Raw genomic sequence first — 21,801 nt, 5'->3', positions numbered from 1 at the left:
GTCTATATAGTTGCCATTCCTGCAAACTGATGTCAGTTGCATTCAAGGCTGTCCGTGACCCCAGACGCAGAGCCCAATCACAGAACAAAGAGGATAATAGGGTCAGTGAGGAATCTCTGGCTAGCTAGAGTCTTTACCTTGGAGTCAAATTTGATGCCAGGCTGACCTTGTGGGAAAAAACCTGGGGATCTGGTTTGGCCAGGACCTGAGATTCATGACCCAGATCAGCAAATTAGCGGGGCGTGCTTTGGTATGCTCAAACGTCTTAAGAAGTTCTTGCAGTTGCTTCCCAAAAATGCCAAGGAAATGGAAACACGGGCACTTATTTTGTCCAGGCTGGATTATGCCAATGCTTTGTATCTTGGACTTCCGGCCTACCAATTGAAAAGGTTACAGATTGTACAGAATGCAACGGCTAGAACCCTATTGGGCTTGCCAGTCAGATCTAGCGCCAGCCAGAACCTTCGAACACTACATTGGCTCCCGGTTGAACAGCGAGTTCGGTTTCAGGCCTTGGTTTTGGTACATGGTGCTCTCTATCAGACTGGGCCTTACTACCTCAGTTTGGTGCTTACTTTCTCTCCATGTTAAAGAACAGTAGATGTTTCAGCACCCCGGCTAATGTGCTGCATAGCTAAATACATATAAGGTCCCAAAGGTGAGACTGATTGCATTGCAAATGTTTTTTTTTTGGTGGAACTTCTGGTGGCGCAGATGGTTAAGAACAGATTCTTCCATTTAAAATCTTTAAAGAAAATCTTTAAAGAAAATCTTTGCATCTTTAGCACCCACACAGAGGTCAGGCTGTCCCAGTTCATTGAGGCAGGGCTCCAGTGTCTGCAGAGTAGAGTTGAAAGATTGCTGTATGTACCATCTCGCTTTCACAAGCACCGGTTCGTTTTTTCCTCACCTGGCTCACAATGCAAAAGTACAGCATAATATTCTAGCTATGACTCAACATTCGGTGTAGCTTCATATCTCCAGGGACAGCCTCGTATCTTTTTTATTTCATTTTTTTTTTTTCCGAACGCTCTATGACTCGTGGGTATTTTGACGCTGAAAAACCAAACAGAGGATCTGAAGCAAAGAATAACCGCCAAGAGTTAGATTGAACAACTAAAAAGGTTTTCAGGGCTTTTCTAAAAAGGAGCAGCAGTTTTCCTTTAGTGTGATTCGTTTTATGAGCCTTCTCGGCAGCTGCGCTCGAGGGGTCAATGTCTCGCGGTGGTCCCTAGGTTCCGTCTGATGAGGCTAGGTGGCTGCTCTTTCTCAGTGAAAGCGGCTAGGGATTGGAACACCTTGCCCTTTGAGTTACGGAACATAGATAACCTTAGGCTATTTAAAAAAGAATTAAAAACGTTACTCTTCCATTAATTGCCTTTGGGGCATGAGTTCTTGGTGGTATTTAAGCGTCCCTTCCTGTCTTGCTATTTGGCTCTCGCGCCGGGACACTTTTTTAGTATCTGTGCACGTTATAAAATGAGGTTAACATAACATAACAGGTGGAACTGCTGGTTTCAACTGAAACTGCTGCATAAAATCATGCATCTCTTCTGGTTCTCCCAAAGAGCGTAGATTATTATTGCATTTATTGACTCACAAGGGGACTTCTGTAAATCCTTATATCTCGCCTTACCAGCCAAGGAGATCAAAAAACCTTCTGTTAGTTCTGAGCATTGCTGCTAGGTTGGTCTGCTACCTACGTAAAAATCACACGGTTTCTACAGCAGCGGCTGCGCTCCACCGGCAGAGAAGTAAGTTGAAACCTCCTAGCCTCGGGCATAGGGTGTTGCACTCATCTCTGTAAAGCCCACTAGGCCCAAAGTTCACACACTACATGTCAACCAAAATCGAAGATCAATAAATGTTTTGTTACCGACTATAGCAAAATTCCACCGGGTGACATTAGGTGGACGGGCAGCCTCAGTGGAGGACTCTCAAACGTGGACTGCCCCGCCAATCACACTAAAGCAAAACTACTGCTTCTTTTTAGAAAAGCCCTGAAAACCTTTTTAGTTGTTCAATCTAACTCTTGGCGGTTATTCTTTACTTCAGATCCTTTGTTTGGTTTTTCAGCGTCAAAATACCCACGAGTCATAGAGCGTTCGGAAAAAATAAATAAATGAAATAAAAAAGATACGAGGCTGTCCCTGGATATATGAAGCTACACCGAATGTTGAGTCATAGCTAGAATACTCTGCTGTACTTTTGCATTTTGAGCCAGGTGAGGAAAAAACCAACCGGTGCTTGTGAAAGCGAGATGGTACATACAGCAATCTTTCAACTCTACTCTGCAGACACTGGAGCCCTGCCTCAATGAACTGGGACAGCCTGAGCTCTGTGTGTGCGCTAAAGATGCAAAGATTTTCTTCAAAGATTTAAGATGGAAGAATCCTGTCTTAACCATCTGCGCCACCAGAAGTTCCACCAAAAAAAAAACATTTGCAATGCAATCGGTCTCGCCTTTGGGACCTTATATGTATTTAGCTATGCAGCACATTAGCCTGGGTGCTGAAACATCTACTGTTCTTTAACATGGAGGGAAAGTAAGCACCAAACTGCGTGGCACGCCAGGTATGGGAACACATGGAGAGAAATATTGCCTTTCAGCAGGTAGTGGTATAGTCCAAAGCTGTTTTTAATACAAAATCAGGGCCTTCAGTGGTCATATCACTGAAAATACAAGATTTGAAAAGAATGTTGTCTACGAGTGCTCGTGGAAGACAATTTCCATGGACTGGAATCTAGAGAATGCTAAAGTGATTTTGGTATTTTACTGACCTCTGCTGGTCGTTTTCTATCAAGAAAGTTAAGTAGACGCAGTTGCCAGAAAAAAGAAAAGAAAAAAACAGAAAGTTCCTCAGCAGAAAGCAATTCTGGTATTTTACTGACCTCTGCTGGTCGTTTTCCACAAAGACAGTTAAATAGAGGCTGTTGAACAGAAAAAAAGTCCCTAATGGAAGCAGAGAAGTCCTAGGGCTGATCTCCAGAGCCCACAAAGTACATACACATATAAGTATATAATAAGCATATATAAGAGGTCTCAAATGCTCGACCTAAAAATACATAAGGACATTAGAATTCCTAAACATCTTTCACGAATGGTGGAGAAAGGCCGAGGAAAATCCAAACTCTGGAAATGTCATCTTTGGTCCAGATGACAAGTGGAATATTTGGAATAAGTTGAGCGATTTACCGCACCTACAAAATACCAAAGTAATACTCAATGTGGTAAATACCTCACGGACCGAGAATTCTCCCGACCGTTGGAATTACATTCTGAATTGATCAGCCGCGGCCCGTGGAGGGAGTTCCGTGGGGCGGTAAGGCGGGGCGCTGCAGCGCGGCTACGAAATTCGTTTTATTTATTTAATTGTTTACTTACCTGTAATTACACTAGGCGGCGATCTATGCACAGATATGAATTCAGCAGCCCACATGCCTCGAACTATCCATATTCCGGTTTTTAGAACCCCCCACCCTGCCCCTCCCCCGCCCCGCCTTACCGCCCCACGGAACTCCCTCCAAGGGCCGCGGCTGCAATTGATGCTTATCGACAGACCTCACCTGTCGCGTATGTACCTGGTGAGAATTGCAAGGGGGGGGGGCTTGCTGTTATTATCACACAGCTCATAATCTGATCCCTGTGCATAAAGGGATCGGAATTTAAGAGCCACAAGTGATCAGGGCCTTTGACGGTTCAATTTCTGTAAGCTCTGACACATCCATTTGTTCCGAGGAAAAAGGTTATTATAGGAAAAAAAACATACAGGTCGATGCTTGTCGGTGATAAAGCATGAATCTGCAAAATGATTTGTATACGTCTATGTATTTCAGAAAGGTGAAGCGAAACGAAAGCGCCAAATTATTATTAGAAGGCATTTTATAAAAATGATAAAAGGAAACATTAAAGCCTTTAATATCCGGTCTGTGTTAAGAAGCAGGGGAGGAATACATTATATATTCTGTAGCTAAACATTGTCCCTGTGGCCGTGAAAGACATTTTATAGCAAGTGAATATTACGCTTTTCCACTCTTACTGAAATCAGCAATTGGAAAATGAAGTGTCGAGTGCTTAATGATTTTTAGATGTGCTCGGAATACATGGAAGGTAAACACAATTAAGGAACGAGGCGATGAATATACACGAGGGAAAAAACACAAGGGTTGGCAAAGGCCAATTACATTTTAAGTAAAACCCAGAAAATCCCGCTACAGAGAAAAAAAATTAAAAATTAAAAAAAAATTATTGCCTTGTGTATATATTGTATATAAAACAAATAATTGAATGTATGATGCCTGAGTGTACTTTTGAGATGTAAAATGGTTCCCCATGAATTTGCAATGCAAGTACATTCACGCGAGGTGAGAGTAACATTTGTCTGTGTGGAGCCAAGACTAAGTACCTTGTAGATGGTAACACAGCTCTTGCTTGGAGCAGCTGGGCTGTCAAGTGAAACCTTTACAAAGGACTGGAGAGCTCATGCATGGCACAGGAGAGGCTGGTGGAAGGCGCAGCAGTAAGACTCATTCAGCATGACCAAGGGGCAGATGAAAATGGGTAACTTGCCTAACCAGAGGGAGTGGTGACAGATATCAACCGGCCACAAACCCCATCTGCTACAAGCCATTAACCTGGAAATCGTTATTTTGCTGTAAAACATTGACCAGCAGGTTGGAAATGTACCTGTTCTTGTTTTCCAGCTCTGCTATCAGCTGCCTTTGCTGTTTGTTCACGTCAAAGTTGAAACTCAGGTCAGTGGGCGGGCGGGGCTAGTGAAAATAAACAGAAAAAAGGAAAATTCTCAAAGTTGGCAATTCATTTATATTAAAATTCAATGTAGGTTTCACGTTCGTCATGGTACTGCAGCAGGACTTTAACCAGTCACCAAGCCTCTTACCAGTTAGACTTGTTAATCTAGGTGGGTATCTTTTATGTCTTGGAAATTATTTACACTGTATCGTCACACCGAAGGCTTGTGAAAACAACTTTTAGGTTTTAATCCATTTATTAATCAACCTGACAATGGACTGCAACAAGCAGGAAAAACTCAGCAAGATCACTTATCAGGAACTGCATTACTTTGTGAAAATGCATTTAACAAGCATTACTGAACTATGAAACAAAACCTGGTGCAGTTAGTGACGACATCTATTTCACAGAGGCCACTGACAGCAAACTGGGGCCCACAACCCAGCCCCACAGAAATCCCAAACAATTCTCCAGAGGATCTTTGGAAGGCTTCAATAGGCCTTGGGCCTATTGAAGCCTTCCATCCATCAAGGCATCGCACCGGACTATGCTGAAACCTAAAGCAGCAGTCACTCAGAGTTCATAGTCACTCCCTCTGCTGGGAGAAAACATAATGTTTGTATTTGTAGAGCGCAACATTCATCCCAAGGGACATCAAGGCGCTAGAATAGACGAAAACCTGTATAGAAGGAGTTTGGTTCTCCGTGAATTCAACTTCCAGCTTCACTGAAAAACCCACCAATGCACTAGCCCCCTTGTAAACAGTTAATTATTCACTGCTAACAGTTCTCTTTCTTGTCAGGGTAATGGGGTGCAAGTAGGGTGAAAATAACTATCAACTCTGTCCAAGGCTTGCTTGTCCTTCACATCAGTTCTCTCAGAACTTACCGCTATTCTTGCGACTAGAGTATCAATTTCACTGTTCTTCATTTGAGCTTTCGGCTTCGTTATCCACCAAATTATCTTAGGGTCGGTACTCACGGTTTGCTAAGGTGGGACCATGTTCTGGCTGCAGCTCGAACAGATCTCAAATTGTTCTTTTTTTTTTTATTTTAAAATTCTGTTTATTAAACTTAAAACAGTGGTCATGTGATACATATAAGTGCTTCGTCTCAAATTGTTCTTACCATTCATTTTACCAAGGAAATAATCCACAGTAATCTGCAGGCATGTGAGGGTACCTCCCAGGACTTGGAGAAGCACCACGCCAAGGTTGCCTATAAGGTCCATCTTCACAATGCCTATAGCAGCGTGTGGTCTGGAAGCAGACTGATCTACCACCGCCGTTCAGAAATAAGACACGCAAATCTCCAGCCCAATGACTGTCGGCGTTGCTGCTGCTACAGGCTCTTCTCCACTATAGTCCCCGAGACAGCGAGGCACACCAACTTGTGTTGCACCAACGTCTCAGTTCCCTCAATGTTCGTGGTTTCCTCAGCTAAGTGTGCATGGATATCGTTAATGCACCAAGCCTATGTCTTATTACTATCCGTGAAGGCTGAATCTTCAGTAGCTGTCACGATTCCGCCACCGCATGGGAGGGACAGGAGCATGCAAGAGGCTGGTGGTCCGTGCCTCCTGAACCGAGTCCTTTCCTATCTTTCCAGCCAGATGACTGGTGTGCGGGCCAAAACACCCAGCAGGACGAAGACGCCGGATTCATAGGACCCGGTCCCTTTAACTGGGACGACTCCGCTGAAGAAGCCGCCCAAAGGACTGACGTCATCCCCGACTGGCTAATGAAAGGAGGACAGAATCGTGACGAGACGTCGGTCGTACCCAGAAGACAGACAGGAAGCGAGCGCGAGGGATCCTCGGAGAACGGCTGCGAGACGCCAGAGAAGGGATGACTGTTGCTGATGACGACTCCGGTGGGAGTAGCAGCAGCTGGAGAGCCAAGAGGCCAACGTCACGGTTCTGTGCCCCGCCAAGCTTCCGGAGGAGCGTGGCTCAGACCGGTACGGGAGCATGTTTCAGGGTGGGTGGGGAGGAGAGTGAATGCCGACGAGTAAGACACCTCCTGATACCCTGCTCACTACTCGGTACCCCAAGCACTGACCCGCACGAACCTAGACGTTCGTCACAGCACCGGTGGTCCTTCACTCCCTACCCGTGGAAATTGTATATATAGAGGCCCTCACGTGTCCGATACTTTCTTTCACCTTTCCGAGCATTTCAGGGAACCAGAGGACAACGGAAGGAAAAAGAAGAAGAAGAAGAAGGAGAGATAACCCTGTCAACTGAACAGGAGTATTATCCGAGGACTTGAACTATGGCCTCTCCTAAGAAAAGAGTGTATGGCACAATAAAACCGAGTCTAAACCAACCTTGTGTGCATCTCAATCCTTGCCCATCAACACAGGAGCATCCGCATCGCGGTGTTCTGCTTTCAACTAGAGGATCGCGGTATGAAAAAGGCCCCCTGCTTGAAAAATTCCTTACTGTCAAGGTCTCTCTTTTTACCATTCTCAAGTTAGAAGGGCCCAATAGGGCCTACTTAATCTGCAGAAAATGTCTGGATTTATGTCCCCAAAAGCACTGTGGTCAGGGCTCAGGCCCCATCATAGACCAACTTGAACGGTCTCTGGTAATCAGGAAGTGCAACAGGACACGCCTGTCTCAAAAGACCATGCGTGGATGGATACCCCTTGGAGATTTCTCCTTCCCAGAATATCAGACAGGAGCAGCCAAGGTCACACAGAGTCAGGAGTGGGGGCCATGGCCAGCGTGCCACTACCAGCACAGTTCGGTCCTGTGGTAACATGCTCACTGCAGGGGGTTCGAGAACGACAGGATGGAGGACTGTGCAGGGCAGGATGGAGGAGTCTGTAGGTGATTCAGCCACAACGGGGACCCTGTGAGCCAGTCCGGCAGGCGTAGAGCCACTCCAGAGGACCACAACAGCAGCTTGGCAAAAGAGGATCCCTATCGGAGCCCAGGAACTTGTTGACCACCTTGTGCTCCAGCTGACTGGAGCCGCTTGAAACCCTTTAAAGTCTTTTTGGCGCCTGCAGTGCTGCACCCCTGGCTAAATAGACTAGAAGAACCAGAGTAGAGCGCGCCTTCTTCACATGTCTCTGCAGTGGATCATCGGCCTAGGTGGAGGAAACTGGGAGCTGTTGAAGATACCAAGAGGAACAAATGTTGTGATCCAGCCCAAGTTTTTATTCAGATTGGGTCATTCTGCAATGGGGCGCTGAGAAATTAGACAATCTATACCAAGCAGCAGAATCTGCATCAAGTATATTTCGGATATTTCTCAGGCGCCACACTAGACCGGGAGATTTTTTTTCATAGCTGTCCTCTTGTGTGCCATTAGGTGGCGTCGTGCAGATCCACGCTGACTGTACACCAGGGCCGGACTGGGAACCGAAACTGGCCCTGGCAAACTGCTCGGCCGGCCCTCCTAGGGTGAGGGGGGGTGCAGCTGAGCAGTTTGCGAGGGCAGGTTTCGGCCGATTTTGTTACAGGGGGCTGATAATGCTGACCCCCGGTAACAAAAACGGCCCCCACCCTAGCAGCCCACCGGGGAAATGCCCGGTGCCCGCTACGGCCAGTCAGGCCCTGCTGTACACCACCTCAAAAGTCACAGAGGGGAATTGCATCTAACTACCACCCTTGCGCGCTGACATCCGTTTCTCATCCGTCCTCTTCCCTCGCTCATAGACGAGAGGCAACAGTGTGGTGAATACTAACTTGGGACTTTTTAAGATATTAAAAGAAGGTGTCACTCCACAGATTAGGGAGGTGGGAAGGCAGTGAGAAATCTGTCGTTAGATAAGAGTTTCCACCGAAGGATCATTCCAAAGACAAATAACTTATTCTTCGGATGGATACATCTCACCAAAGATTCCTCACGTTGGAATAGATACCAAAGAGGTACCTGCTGGAGGTAGAGGGTCTGTCAAGGGGGCTTAGACCAATACGTCTTGCAGGACTGATTGGGCGAAAAGTCCTTTCGGCTGAACCTAGCTGTCATGGCAGTAGTGAATCAAAATTTATGCACTGACACCTGTGTTGCAGACTTTCAGATCTCAAGAAAAGGCACTCCATGTCCCAGGGCAGTGGAAAGAGCCTTAGCCCAGGAAGAATGTGTCCTCAGACCTTCAGGTGGTGGTTTCTTGGCCAGTGCATTGCGTATCAATAAGATCCTCTTCTGCACAGTTCAACTTTCCTTTGCTCCCGAGAACCACACAAAAGAAGCAGATTTTTGACTTGATGGCCATTGGTACACTCAATGTAAAAGCCTATAGCTCTTTTGGAGTCGAACAGATGGATTCTCTCCTCTTCTTTTGAGGGGTGTCGGTAAAAAAAGAATGCTGGAAGAGTGATCTATTGCCCAACGTGGAAGGGAGTCAAGACTTTTGGCATGAAGGCTGCTAGAGCCCGCAGCACCAATTTGTCCAGGAAAATGGTGGTGTGAGTCAGCTGTACTAAAAGTACCAGCAGGTCATTCAAAGAACAAACCAACATAATCAGAATGAGGAAGATGGCCTTCAGGGTCAGGAGTGACCAGCTATGCAATGGTTCGAAGGGCGTACAAATGAGGCATGTCAAACACCAAGTTATGGTTTCACTGCTGCATTACAAATGACGTGGGAGAAAATATGTGTCAAACCTTTAACCTCATTTCAACAGGTGATTGAACAAGCTCGGTTGGTCCAGCAAAGGTAGAAAGGGTGAAAGAGACAACAAATATGTTTTTATAGTGCCCGCTGCAAGGCCTTGCTGGACAAAAGACAAAACAAACAATAAGATGTCCAATAGTTTTGCCTGCAAGTGAGCAGTGTTGTGAATACTGAAGCAAATTACAAATTTGTCCTATTGACTGGTATAAATGAATATGGTGGACGGCAAAGAGGATATCCACCGCTTAAGGCGGCAAATCAAAAGCAGTCAATTGTCGCAGCTCAATTTCCACACACATAGGTGTAGACTGCTTAGATTTGGGTGGAAGATTCAGCCCTGTTGCTGAGACAGGAGGTCCTGATGAAGTGGCAGCCTGATAGATCAACCGATGCTCATGCAAGGAGTACTGGGCAACACACTCTCCTGCCCCACTCCAGGCCACCAGGATGGCTTAGGACTGGTCTTTTTTTAAACTTGGGGCATGAGATAGTAGAGGCAGGAAGGTGTACAGGAGTACCTTGGTCCATTCCAGCTGGAATGCATCGCCTGAGTGTTTTTGTGGAAACCCCAACAAGCAAAATTGCTTTAATTGAATTTTCTCAACAGTGGTGAAAAGTCCTTCCCACTGCTGGAAGACGACCTGCACCACATGTGGATGCAGGCACCACTCGTGATCTGCCAGGTGATGTATGCTCAGATCATCTACTCTGGCCTGCAGGGAGTTTGTCAGGTGATTTGCAATCAGCAAGAAGCCTGGAACTCCAACCACCTCCAGAGATGTGCAACAGAAAGTTGGGTAGTAGTGGTCACAATTATCGCACCTCGTTTTCTTGAAGCAAGTAAATATTTTGTGGGAGAAGTAGTCCGTTCAGAGAAAAGCTAAGTCTTAATGGAGGTGCTGTAATAGTTAAAGCACCATACTACCAAAGGTGCAAAAACACAGACACAGAAGGTCAGTGTGTAAAATATGTCATACAAAACACCAAAGCACTCTCCAGAGAATATAAAGTTTACAAATGTAATTTCCAAACATATGGACCTCTTAAGAAACACAGTTTATAGTTTATTTTAACATGTATATAAACATGTGGTTGACCAATAGAAAAGATTATAACGTGATTAACTGATTTTGTAGTCTTCAGAAGATGCATAGCCAACATGTGTTTTGTCATCTCGTGACTTTTTCAAGGCTCAAGAACAAATGGTAAAGATACTATGATCCAATCTCTCGCCCACAGTGCGTTGCAATAAGTATTTTCATCCAAAATAGTCATAACAAAAGACCAAACAGCTGTGTCTAGTTATAAGTTTCAAATTGATGGAGTGCAATTAAAGATAAACATGTAACACGCTTAATGAGAGGCACACAGAAGTCTAAGATCCCGCAAGGATCAAAAGCGTTTTGATCGCACTGTGTGGGCGGATACCCAAATAGTAGGAATAACATGAATTCATCACACAAAAGGTTTGTGAAAAACTGTGGATAATTATATTTAGGAGGAGTCCATAGTAAGCTCCGATCTCTGTCTCGTCAGGCGCCGAGAGTCAGTGCCGCCCTTCTTTCTCGTCTGTTGACTTGCCTCCTGGCACAGGACCCCACTCTATCCTGTTGTTTTGCAGGACCACATGGTGGTGGTGTCCCTTAGAATCTGCACCAGATTCCCCTTGATGGATGGCACGAAGACCTTCACAGTAAGACAAATGGCCTGCAGCTTCAGCAGACTCAAATGGAACCCGCCCTCCACTGGAGGCCAGAGTCCTCAGACCTCCACCTCCCCCAGCCAGCTGACCTCTACAGCAGAGCAATGATGCATCTGTCACCACCATGAGCTCTGGGCAATGAAGGGAGAGGAACCTCCAACTCAACCAAATGATTTCCATCAGCCACCACTGCAGGTCTTGAGCTGCATCCGCCAAGGTGTCGGAAAGGCTGCCTTGAGACTGAGCCCACTGGAACTTCAAGTTCCATTGCAGAGCACGCCTGCCCACCTGGCACAGTTGACGAGGTAGATGCATGGGGCCAGGAAGCTTGAGAGCCACTCTCACACTGATCAAGAACTGAATAAGAAATATCGGAATCATGGGCCAAATGTCCTGGACTTGCTGCTGCAGAGAAAAACCCATGAACTGTGTGTACAGAATTGCCACAATGAAATGAAACTTTGGCAAAGGAATCAGGTGGACTTTGGCTTATTTATAGTGACCCCCAAATATGTCAAAAGTTTTGCAATCGTCTGGAGGTGGTCCACAATTGACAGCAGTAAGCCCACCTCCAGCAGCCAGTCGATTACAGGAATACAGGAACTCTCGAACTCTGAAGAAGGTTCAGCGGCCGATACAATCACTTTTGTGAACTTCCCAGGAGTGCTGGTGATATCAAAGGGTAGCAAGGAAACTGAAAATGCTCCTCGACAACCTTGAACCACAGATAATGCCTGTGGGACTGCAGGATGAATATATGTATCCAGCAAGTCCAAGGACAATCCATTTGACCGCGTTCCCAGCAGACAGTAACTGAGTCAACATGAGCATTCTGAATTTGACCTTCCGTAAGAAGGCATTCTGAGGGCAGAGTTCCAGAATAGGCCTGAGGCTCCCATCTTTTTTTGGGAAGAGTAAATAGTGGAGGTAACAACTCCTGCCTTTTTTGAGTTTGGTACCCTCACAAAGGGGTCCATGGAGAGGAACAGGCATACCCCCTAGCAGGGCTGACAGATGCTCCTCCGAAATTCATTTTGGCGTGGGAGGGATAGTGGGTGGGGTGGAGAGAAAAGGCAGGGCGTATCCGTTTTGGACATGCTGTAAGACTTATCTGCCAGATATGATGGATCCCATCCAAATGTTGAATCCTTCACCATACTGGTTGGGCATGTGCCACGAAAGGCAACCTAAATAAGTTTGTTGGCCACTGTAGCAGAGAAATAGGAGTTGGAATATTGATGCCCCTTCTGGCCCACATGCTGTCTGCCAGACCTGGGTAGTATTCTAAGGTATGGAATCTGTGGATAGAAGTCGCCATCAGATGTACCGGTTTGCAATAGTGAGTACCCAATATTGTAGTAGCTTACGACCATCTCAATTAATTCCATTTTGGCTGAAGTAGTGGGTATTTTGGCAGGCCGTCAATACAGATCCACGCCCAGGCCCTTTTCAGTAACGCTATTACAAGCCTATCCAAAACGACAACTTCCTAGCAGCTCCATCAACAGGTATGCTGAAGAGCATATCAACTAGGATATGTTGACATTAGAGGTTCTAGCCCTCAGGTGTCCATACTAGGACGGACCAGATCCGCAGAAAAAAAAAGAACATAGGCTATAATGAGTCAGGTTGGCCCATCTGCAGTAGAGCGCTCGGCTGGCCATGTCGGACAGATGTTCAAACTTTTATAAAGGAGGTTCTGCTGTGGCTTACTGTACAACCGGGAGGACAATACAGGAAACAAGTTTACTAAAGCGCTCAACAAAAGCATCATACAGATAAGGAAGGACATTCTGGCAAAGTGGACCAACACCTTCAGCAGACTCACTCATGGACAGAAGAGAAATATAAAAAAAAGTAAACATGACAATAAAATAGAAAATTACAAATACCATAAAAACAAGTATACCCAACCCTTTTAGTGCAAAATGAAAACACAATTAACATTTTTTTTAAATTAAAAATTAAAACTACAACTACGTTTACCAATTGCACATATTGTTAAAGTTGAGTTACTCGTTTTCTTTTTACTTGTCAATGAAAATAGCTCCTGGATAGTTACAGTAATATGATCAGTAATGGAGTGTATGATTACTCCGACATACATTCATTCTGAATATTACCTAATAGAAAATAATTAAAAACAAGGTAAGGGGAATATTGAAATATTTTATAATATCTTACAGAGGTTCCAGCTTCTGCCGCCAGCCTGGCCGCGTATCTTGCTATCAACCGGTGCTCTTCATCCAACCTGCTGGGGCTGTCCAACACACTGCAGAGTAAAGAAGAAAATATCAGGTTCATACCATGGCCTATATTTTATTTTACTGGGATACTTTTATAGCAGACCTAGCTTGGAGGGTAATGGAGCGTTCTACAGTGTGCAAAGAGTCAACCTGACCAGGTCAGGTATCCAAGAGGGTCTTTGCAGAAGCAACATGCAGCTAAACTAAAACATATAAAGGCTACAGTTTCCAAGGAGTGGGAGATCACACATAAATTATACAGAGATGCACATGGATCACCAGTTTTAGAATACACTTGGGTGGCACTGACCTCCTTTACCTGGAGGCCAGGGATTAACAGAGGACAAGGGGGAGACAAAAAAGAAGGCATATGCTGATCAGCAAATGATCAACTAGGTTTGGGGGACTATCAGGCAGCAGGATGCTCAATGGGGAAGAGGCAAATCTTTAGTTCTGTCCTAAACACAACAGTTCCTCATTAAAATGCTCTGCAGTAATCACGACCAGCATCTGCATTCACCAGAAGGACATCCAGCTACAACCTCCAGGGCCTGGAAGTTAGATAATTGATCAAGTGCTAGGCTGTGAATTATACTGCAAAAGATTGTTTTACTGTTCATGATCACATACTCTTCTTAGAATTTTACAAGAATAGCATCAAACACAATACACAATTCCTACAATTTCTTGCAAATTTGGTTCAAGATAAAATAAGTTCTAATAAGATTTAAAAGAAAGAAATATCAGAATTAAATAGATACAATTATGTGTTTCTTTAGAGCTACATGTGTAATAAAATATAAGTTTAGAGATAACGGTATTAAATATGTCTTAAAATAAATGTATTTGGAAGACTATTGCAAGGGAAAATTCTGGACCTCTGATTATGGGTCTGATTTAGCAAGAAAGATGGGCCTGTTAACAATGGGTTTTGCTTTGGCTTACAGCCGTCTAAAGCCACTCGCATAAGGCTGTTCACTCCCTCAGTTAGGTCCATCTTAAGATTGTCCCCTCCCTCGCTTAACACTTTTTTGAAGTTGTCCCTTTTCTCGCTTATGACTGTCTTAAGCCAAGGACAAACATGAGCAAATCAGGTCCTATATTTTCCAAATCTCTCTTGATTTTTAAAATACACCTTGAAAGTGATTCAGGGCAGGCACTTTGTCTGCCATGATATTTTCAGCAAAATATAGACTCTGGGGTTCTATCGAGATATCAACCTGTTCTTCGGTCATCCGGAGAGTGGGAGAGTGCTGCTGATCTGGTGGGAATTTTTCAGAAGTTGGAGGGCATAGGGCCCACATAAAGAACTTAGAGAGATTTAACAAAATAAATAGAAATCCCTAAAGAGTTCCCCAGAGAAGGAATATTATATTGCAAAAATGCCCTATGGAAGTCAGACAGATTTGTATGGAGGCTGTTTCAGGGCAGGATTCATTCCCTTCAGCAGTACCTGAGCAAGGGTGCTCAAAGGGCCAAGTGTAGACAGAGAGCAGTTCGACCTGTGAGTGATTTCAGATGATCACGAGGTGAAAAAGGCCTGGTGCTGTGATCCTCCCCCCAACTTCCACCAGCAAAGATGGCCTCACCAACCTGGTGGGGCAGGCAGGCCCCCTGCAGACGAGACGGCAGCGACCTATGAAGAGTGCTAATGATCTGGAGGATGAACAGTGAAGGACAGTCTAACTGTGATTGGCAGCCGATCCCTGGGAGACTCTAAGTGACTGGGCTTCTCTTGGGCTCTTAGCAGAGGGTAAATAGGGACACATACCAGGAGCCCTATCAACGCCGACGGGAGGGAAGCTCGTGCAAGTGCGATGCCTTCAATTCCACTTGGTGTCAATCTTTGTGAGTTTAGAACTGAATATTTATCCCAGGTCATCCATTATGCGTGGTGCTAGTTCCAGAACATAAGTATTGGTTAAAATCTGGATTTAGCAGTGCATTTGCATGGCTGTGGTAACCTAGCATATGAGTGGGACATTTTTAACTTCAATTCAAGATTAGTGAAATACTTAGACATTGTTCCCGTTCACAACCAACCCTGCTACCCAAACTAACACTTTGTAATGTTTCTAATATATTTGAATATTCTGCTCATTTTGCCACTGTGAATAACGCCGCTCGTGCTTTCTGCTTTTAGTGACAAGTCGCATACGCTTTATGTATCTGTTTATGTTTCCATGGTATAAACTACCTTTCAATAAATATTTACGTTGAAAATTTAATTGAATGTGAAAATAAAGGTGCATGAGGTGGGGACAGATTGTGGTAGTCTAATGCGGACATCCCTTTGAGGAGATAGTTGGCCTGAGGGGCCCACGTTGTGAGGACTGATACCTATGGCAGCCAAACAGCACAGTAAACGTACGGCTTTGGGGAGAACATACTAGTTCACCCTTCCAACTGAATCAGTAAACAGAACTGCGAGTCACCTAATGGCAGAACAAACCTGAGACAGAAGGAGGCGCCTTCCTGGAGCTCACCGTCCCATGGAAGAGAGAGAGAGAGAGGATAGTACCTCAGAACCCCATCTAATGTTTCCAGACCCCGACTGGAGGGGAGGAGGCTGGTCTTAGAATTGCTTGCATGCTCTCAGAGCCAACTAAGCAAAATAAATGATGCTACACAGGGTTTTAGGATAGGAGAGCTACACGTGGAAGGGCACACGCCCGAACCATAAGGCGGTCTACCCCTCGGAATCACAGAAGCAGAGTGGGGCAGCAACACAAAGTGAGAGGAGACAACCACAACTGGTCTGGCACAGGGCACAATCCCTCACATCACAAGAGAGACTCTACGGAAAAAGAATCAATCCAACGAAGAATATAATCAATATGGTGACAGAGTTGATGGTGAGTTGTAAACGTGAAGGGGTGGAATCACCGTAGAACATGATGGCCATGCAGGCTGACTAGACGACTGATAGCCGAGGAAAGGAGAAGCTGTGAGGTAAAGTCTGATGAGCACAGTAAGTGGTGGCTGGAGACAGCAGGCCTAGATTCAACAAGTCAGTGTGTCATAAAGGAGGGGACATAGAGGTGTTTGCTACAGAAGTTCAATGCACAGGTAAATTCAGACTATCTGGGACAGTTCCATGCTCCCCACTCTCTCCCAACTCCTGCGCTGACCCATCTTCTCCTTCCAGGTTATGCTCAAGGGAACAGAGTTGATTAAAGATTTATCGGAATAAAGAATTATAGAGGGGGGAGGTACGTAAACAAGATACTTCAAGTGAGGAGTTTAGAGTTATTGGAATTTATCATCTGAAGCGCATTAGACCGCTCTTAAAGCAGTGGCCACAGTGACACCTGTGGCATGAAGCAGCACTAAATCGGACTCCAAACCCGCACACTAATATTGTAGAAGCTCATGACACTTAATCGGTGGGTTTTATATTCTACTGTCCGTAAAGGGCTTGTCTTAGCAACTGCACAGCAGGTAATAATGGATGAGGCCTTTCGGGCTGGATAGAGGATGACTCGTTGGGGCCACGCTATTCCATATAAGCTCAGCCAGGAGGCGGGAGCTTCAAAGTTGGAGGAAGTGCCTGGATTGTCGGATGTCTGGCCACAAAGGGAGGAAACGGTTGGTCACCAGGATCTAACAAGCCTACTGATATAGGCAGAGTGATGGCCTGGGTGGCCTGGTAGAAATAGGGCCTGCAAGATGTTTCTGTGAAACCAGCCTTTCTAAGATCTCCATTAAAGTATGGCATGTTATCAAAGTGTGGGGAGCTTGGAGCATAAACATCTTCATTCATGTAGCACTACCAGTGGCATGGGCTTTCATGGCTCGCGCAGGGATCTATGTCAAGACATTGCAACTGAGACCTGCAAATGAGATGTATAATTACAAAAGAAGAAAGCCATGCATGTGCACGTCAATGCGTGTGGTTGTGCGAAACGGCACAGATGATCAGAGTGGACAAGGTGCATGGTATCCTCCCAAGGCAAAGTCCAATCGCACCTGGAGCCTCAGGGTCTCTCTGTGCTCCAGGGAGCATGTTCTGTAGAAGAGAGGGACTCGACATACTTATGAACATTGACCAGAGAGACGGGCATGCTGTCCAGTGGACCAAACAGATGTGCACAATCAACACTGTCCAAGCACAAATGCGGTACCAAAGCCCATGGAGACTAAAGGGGCACCAACCTCCCCAAAATACCCTGAATCAAAGCGTACTCTCAAAGACTGGATCCAGAGCAAGATCACTGCGGAACAGGAGGATTAAAGTTACTTCAGAAAGTAATGGCACAGGTGCCTTTTTAGATGTTTGTGAAGGAAAGCAGAGTGGGCTGGGCCTTGAACTCCATAGACAAAAGAGTTCCAGTGGGCAGTAACTGCACCGGGGAGGACTGATTTTGGCCTCGAGTAGTTCTGAACATTGGCGAAAGAGGGGTTTGTTCGCTTTGGAGACCCTTTGGGCCTCCAGAGTTGATCTTTTTTAATGAAGACCTTGAATGGGGAGCACTGGGAGGTCGGATTCACTGGAAAGAGGGACTTCCTGCAGAGGATTGATACTAGGGACACCTGGAGAGTTCTAGTCACTGCCCAGACCTTGAGCAATAATGTAAATATTTAACAATAATACCTATAATTTTAAGTCTGCAGGACCCCTGAAGAGGCGGCTCAATGGAGGGTGGCACAGGAGTCTATGATCGCGGCTGCCTCCAGTGCTGCAGGACCCCTGACGAGGCGGCTCAATGGACGGTGGCACAGGAGTCTATGATCGCGGCTGCCTCCAGTGCTGCAGGACCCCTGACGAGGTGGCTCAATGGAGGGTGGCACAGGAGTCTATGATCGCGGCTGCCTCCAGTGCTGCAGGACCCCTGACGAGGCGGCTCAATGGAGGGTGGCCGGGAGTCTATAATCACCGGCTGCCTCCAGTGCTGCAGGACCCCTGATGAGACAGCTCAATGGAGGGTGGCCGGGAGTCTATAATCACCGGCTGCCTCTAGTACTGCAGGACCCCTGACGAGACGGCTCAATGGAGGGTGGCACAGGAGTCTATGATCGCGGCTGCCTCCAGTGCTGCAGGACCCCTGACGAGACGGCTCAATGGAGGGTGGCACAGGAGTCTATGATCGCGGCTGCCTCCAGTGCTGCAGGACCCCTGACGAGACGGCTCAATGGAGGGTGGCCGGGAGTCTACAATCACCGGCTGCCTCCAGTGCTGCAGGACCCTGACGAGACGGCTCAATGGAGGGTGGCACAGGAGTCTATGATCGCGGCTGCCTCTAGTGCTGCAGGACCCCTGACGAGACGGCTCAATGGAGGGTGGCACAGGAGTCTATGATCGCGGCTGCCTCCAGTGCTGCAGGACCCCTGACGAGGTGGCTCAATGGAGGGTGGCACAGGAGTCTATGATCGCGGCTGCCTCCAGTGCTGCAGGACCCCTGAAGAGGCGGCTCAATGGAGGGTGGCACAGGAGTCTCTGATCGCGGCTGCCTCCAGTGCTGCAGGACAAAGGACATGCACAGAAATGTAGCCCTTCCAAGAATTTCCTTTAACCAATTCATCCACAGCTTCCAACTTTCATATTCGGAAATATCTATAGGCAACTCTTGTGGTTTACAGCGCCAACAAACAGCAAGTGTTGTATATTGAGCTATATCAAAACAAGTTATTAACTTAAGAAACAGATTAGACTAAGACTCGAGATCTCCTTTGACCAAAATGAGCTTGAAAAGCATAAACCCCATTCCCTCCCCATTGTTATCAGAACTAAGATATTTAACGTTTACTAAGATTCATCTATTTTTTTAAATGAGAGGCTTTTTTAAAAGCACTACTTAGGAATTCTGAACAAAACCAGTTGACTGTTTGGTACAGATTCCTCACTTGCATAGGCAGTGAAAAAGCTCCTTCACACAAGGGGTTAATAAGCTCTACATGATGTTGCTGAAAGCTGGAGTGACTTGTTCCAGATCTGAATTAAGGGTTTCTGTTATCCTCAGGTTTTTAATCTTTAATTTAATGCTGGAAATCTTCCAAAGTAAGGTCTCACTCTCTTAATGTTAGATGAAGATTCAGGGCTACATCCCAGGGACGATAGTTAGTCATGTAACTAACTTCATATTTACAGACTACTACCTACAGCAACAGACTGATAAGAAAAATGTCATGAAGCTCACTACAGTTCTCAAGTTGAAGAAATCAGATCATGGCTGACTGACAACCCTTCAATTAGAAGCTTGGGTGGTTGTGGACAGACATCGCCCAGCCACAGAGGTTACACATTTCACTGGCAGCTACATAAACTAAAATACTCCCGAAATACTCATTTTATTTTTTTCATCTGCTCAAAGCTTTTTTAAACAAAATCAAGCCTTTTTACTAAACTAATTTATTTTGATTATTTTAAGCGTGCATGCAGGGATGAAGGAAAAGAAATAAAAAATGATTATTTTTTAAAATGTTCCAGGACACTCCTTCTAAAAATATATTTTAGAAAAGGGATTTTTCTGCACATATTTCAAAAAGGTTTTGTAAGGAAATAAAAATGTTCACAGTAATTTTGTAGTTTAGCAAACCATTCCAAAAATGTTCGTACTGTGAACATTTTTCTGCAGGTAAAACTGGTCTACTTGGGAAAGCTATCCTAGAACTAACCGTGTACCATTCTGCAGCCGCGCCACATAGTCGGCTATCAATGCGTGTTCATCTGCTAATCGACTGGGGGTTTCCACGGCGTGCTGGGACCTAGTGATGAGGAGCGTAAAGAAAGCAAACAAAAGGTGAAACAAAGAAATTAATTAAAAGAAATTAAAAGTAATATGGTTAACACACAAATGAAAAAAGAAATGAACTAGACATACAATAGGAAAACATGAAACAAACTTTCTTAACTTAAGGCATTCCACAACAGCCCCTGAAGTCAAGTGTTAAAAGAACTGTAGAAAGGGATTCTTGACAGCATTCTGTTGTACACTTTATTTTAATATAATTAATATTGTTCATATAAAAGGACTAGTCACTCCTGGTAAGTCAAAAAGACCACACTACAATTTAGTCTTGCATATTTTTTTAGAGATAAGTTCACTAAATCACTGTGTTTTGCATGTTGACCACCCTTTCAAAAAGGAACACTCCCAAGTGAATTCAATGGCGGTCGAACGCTGTCTTTTTTAAATTTTGAAACATTATTTCAAATTAAGATGTTACATTAGCAAAATTAGGAAACGTATATAACTAACTAATATCACTACTCTACCAGCTAATCCTTGCCTACTAACTCCTAGAATTCCTCTGCTACCACCTAGTGGCAAGAGTAAAAACTTTAGTTTAGCAGTTAAAAGTACAGGCCCAATGGTTAAATAAAAGGTGCATCATGGCCCGGGACTACTCACGCCCCCTGCCCGCTGCACGCTCTGTGTAGACGCCCCTCGCATTGCAGCAAAGCAGAAGGCGGGCCCGCTCATGTCTGTCTATCTTCTGCTTCTGGCAGGGAGGTTGTGTAGGTCTAGCTGATGAGAGGAAGTAATATCAAATTACTTAAGTAATCTTCTGCAGTTCTTTCTCAATCAAACATTAACCTCTTCAGTGCCCATGACGAGATAGTCTCGTCATGGAGCACAGTTGCGCTGTGCCCATGACGAGACTATCTCGTCATGAACCCCACCCACTAATACAACGCCCGGCACAGGAGGGGGAAAGGGCGTGGCACTGAAGGGGTTAATAAAGTGCGGCAAATCACCCGCGAGGGCCTCAAGATGTTGGCTGCTGCATGGTGGTTTGTTTATTAGAACATCCAGGTCCTGAGTTCTTTCCTGAATTGCTGAAGCGACCGGGCTGTCCTGAGATGCAGGGGAAGGTTGTTCCAAGCCTTGGCCGCCAAGTGCGAGAAAGAGCATTTTCTGCAGTCGGTTCAGCAAATACGGGGAGAGTGTGCGAGGAAAAGGGAAGCAGATCGAAGGTGTCTGGCCAGTTGATGGAAGGTTAGGCGTTTGTTGATGTACGCTGTTCCTTTGCTGTGCAGGGCTTTGTAAGCGGGGGTCAGCATCTTGAACTGACTTTCAATATACGGCTTCCATTTGCCAAAATGGCATTTCATATTTATTTTTACTCCATTGAAATCTTTCTTCCTTTTCTCCCTTTCTCACCCCAACATTCCCTTAGATACCCAAGAGGGAAGGCTGTGCCTAGGATCTGCCTGCAAAGGCCGCGCTTTGGACTCTAGGCAGTGAGACATAGGGACATGGCCGTGAGGGCTGGGGTCATCTAACGAGGATGACCTGACCTGGATTCTGAGTAGTGAAGATAACCAGTGAGTAAATGATTCAGTACCATTTGGGCTCTCATTCTTTGCGGCATGTGCCTGTACCCTGAACCCTAAAGCTTACACCCAAAAATGAGATGAGAGAAAAATAGGTTGCATCACCGTTGACATTTTTATTTCAGAGATAACAAGAACAATCAAAACCCATACCTACGTGTAGAGCAGGACAAAACTGTGAGTTAGATCCAAGA

At 45.4% G+C, this 21,801-nt stretch overlaps 1 protein-coding gene across 4 annotated transcripts in view; it reads right to left on the bottom strand.

The window, feature by feature from the left end:
- DTNB (dystrobrevin beta) overlaps positions 1 to 21,801 on the bottom strand; it is a 716,394-nt gene that overhangs the window by 152,123 nt on the left and 542,470 nt on the right. For 2 of the 4 annotated variants that reach the window (XM_085613208.1, XM_085613207.1), the window contains exons 12-14: positions 19,945 to 20,034; positions 13,268 to 13,355; positions 4,688 to 4,773 (exon numbers count right to left, since the gene is read on the bottom strand). In XM_085613208.1, the coding sequence (XP_085469334.1) occupies positions 4,688 to 4,773; positions 13,268 to 13,355; positions 19,945 to 20,034 (264 nt within the window). The remainder of the gene's footprint in view (positions 1 to 4,687; positions 4,774 to 13,267; positions 13,356 to 19,944; positions 20,035 to 21,801) is intronic. The other 2 variants (XM_085613210.1, XM_085613209.1) reach the window with 1 other exon arrangement.

This window comes from Triturus cristatus, chromosome 6 (assembly GCF_964204655.1).
Source record: "Triturus cristatus chromosome 6, aTriCri1.1, whole genome shotgun sequence".
Classification (NCBI taxonomy): Eukaryota; Metazoa; Chordata; class Amphibia; order Caudata; family Salamandridae; genus Triturus; species Triturus cristatus.
This window is presented reverse-complemented; position numbering and strand designations above follow the sequence as displayed.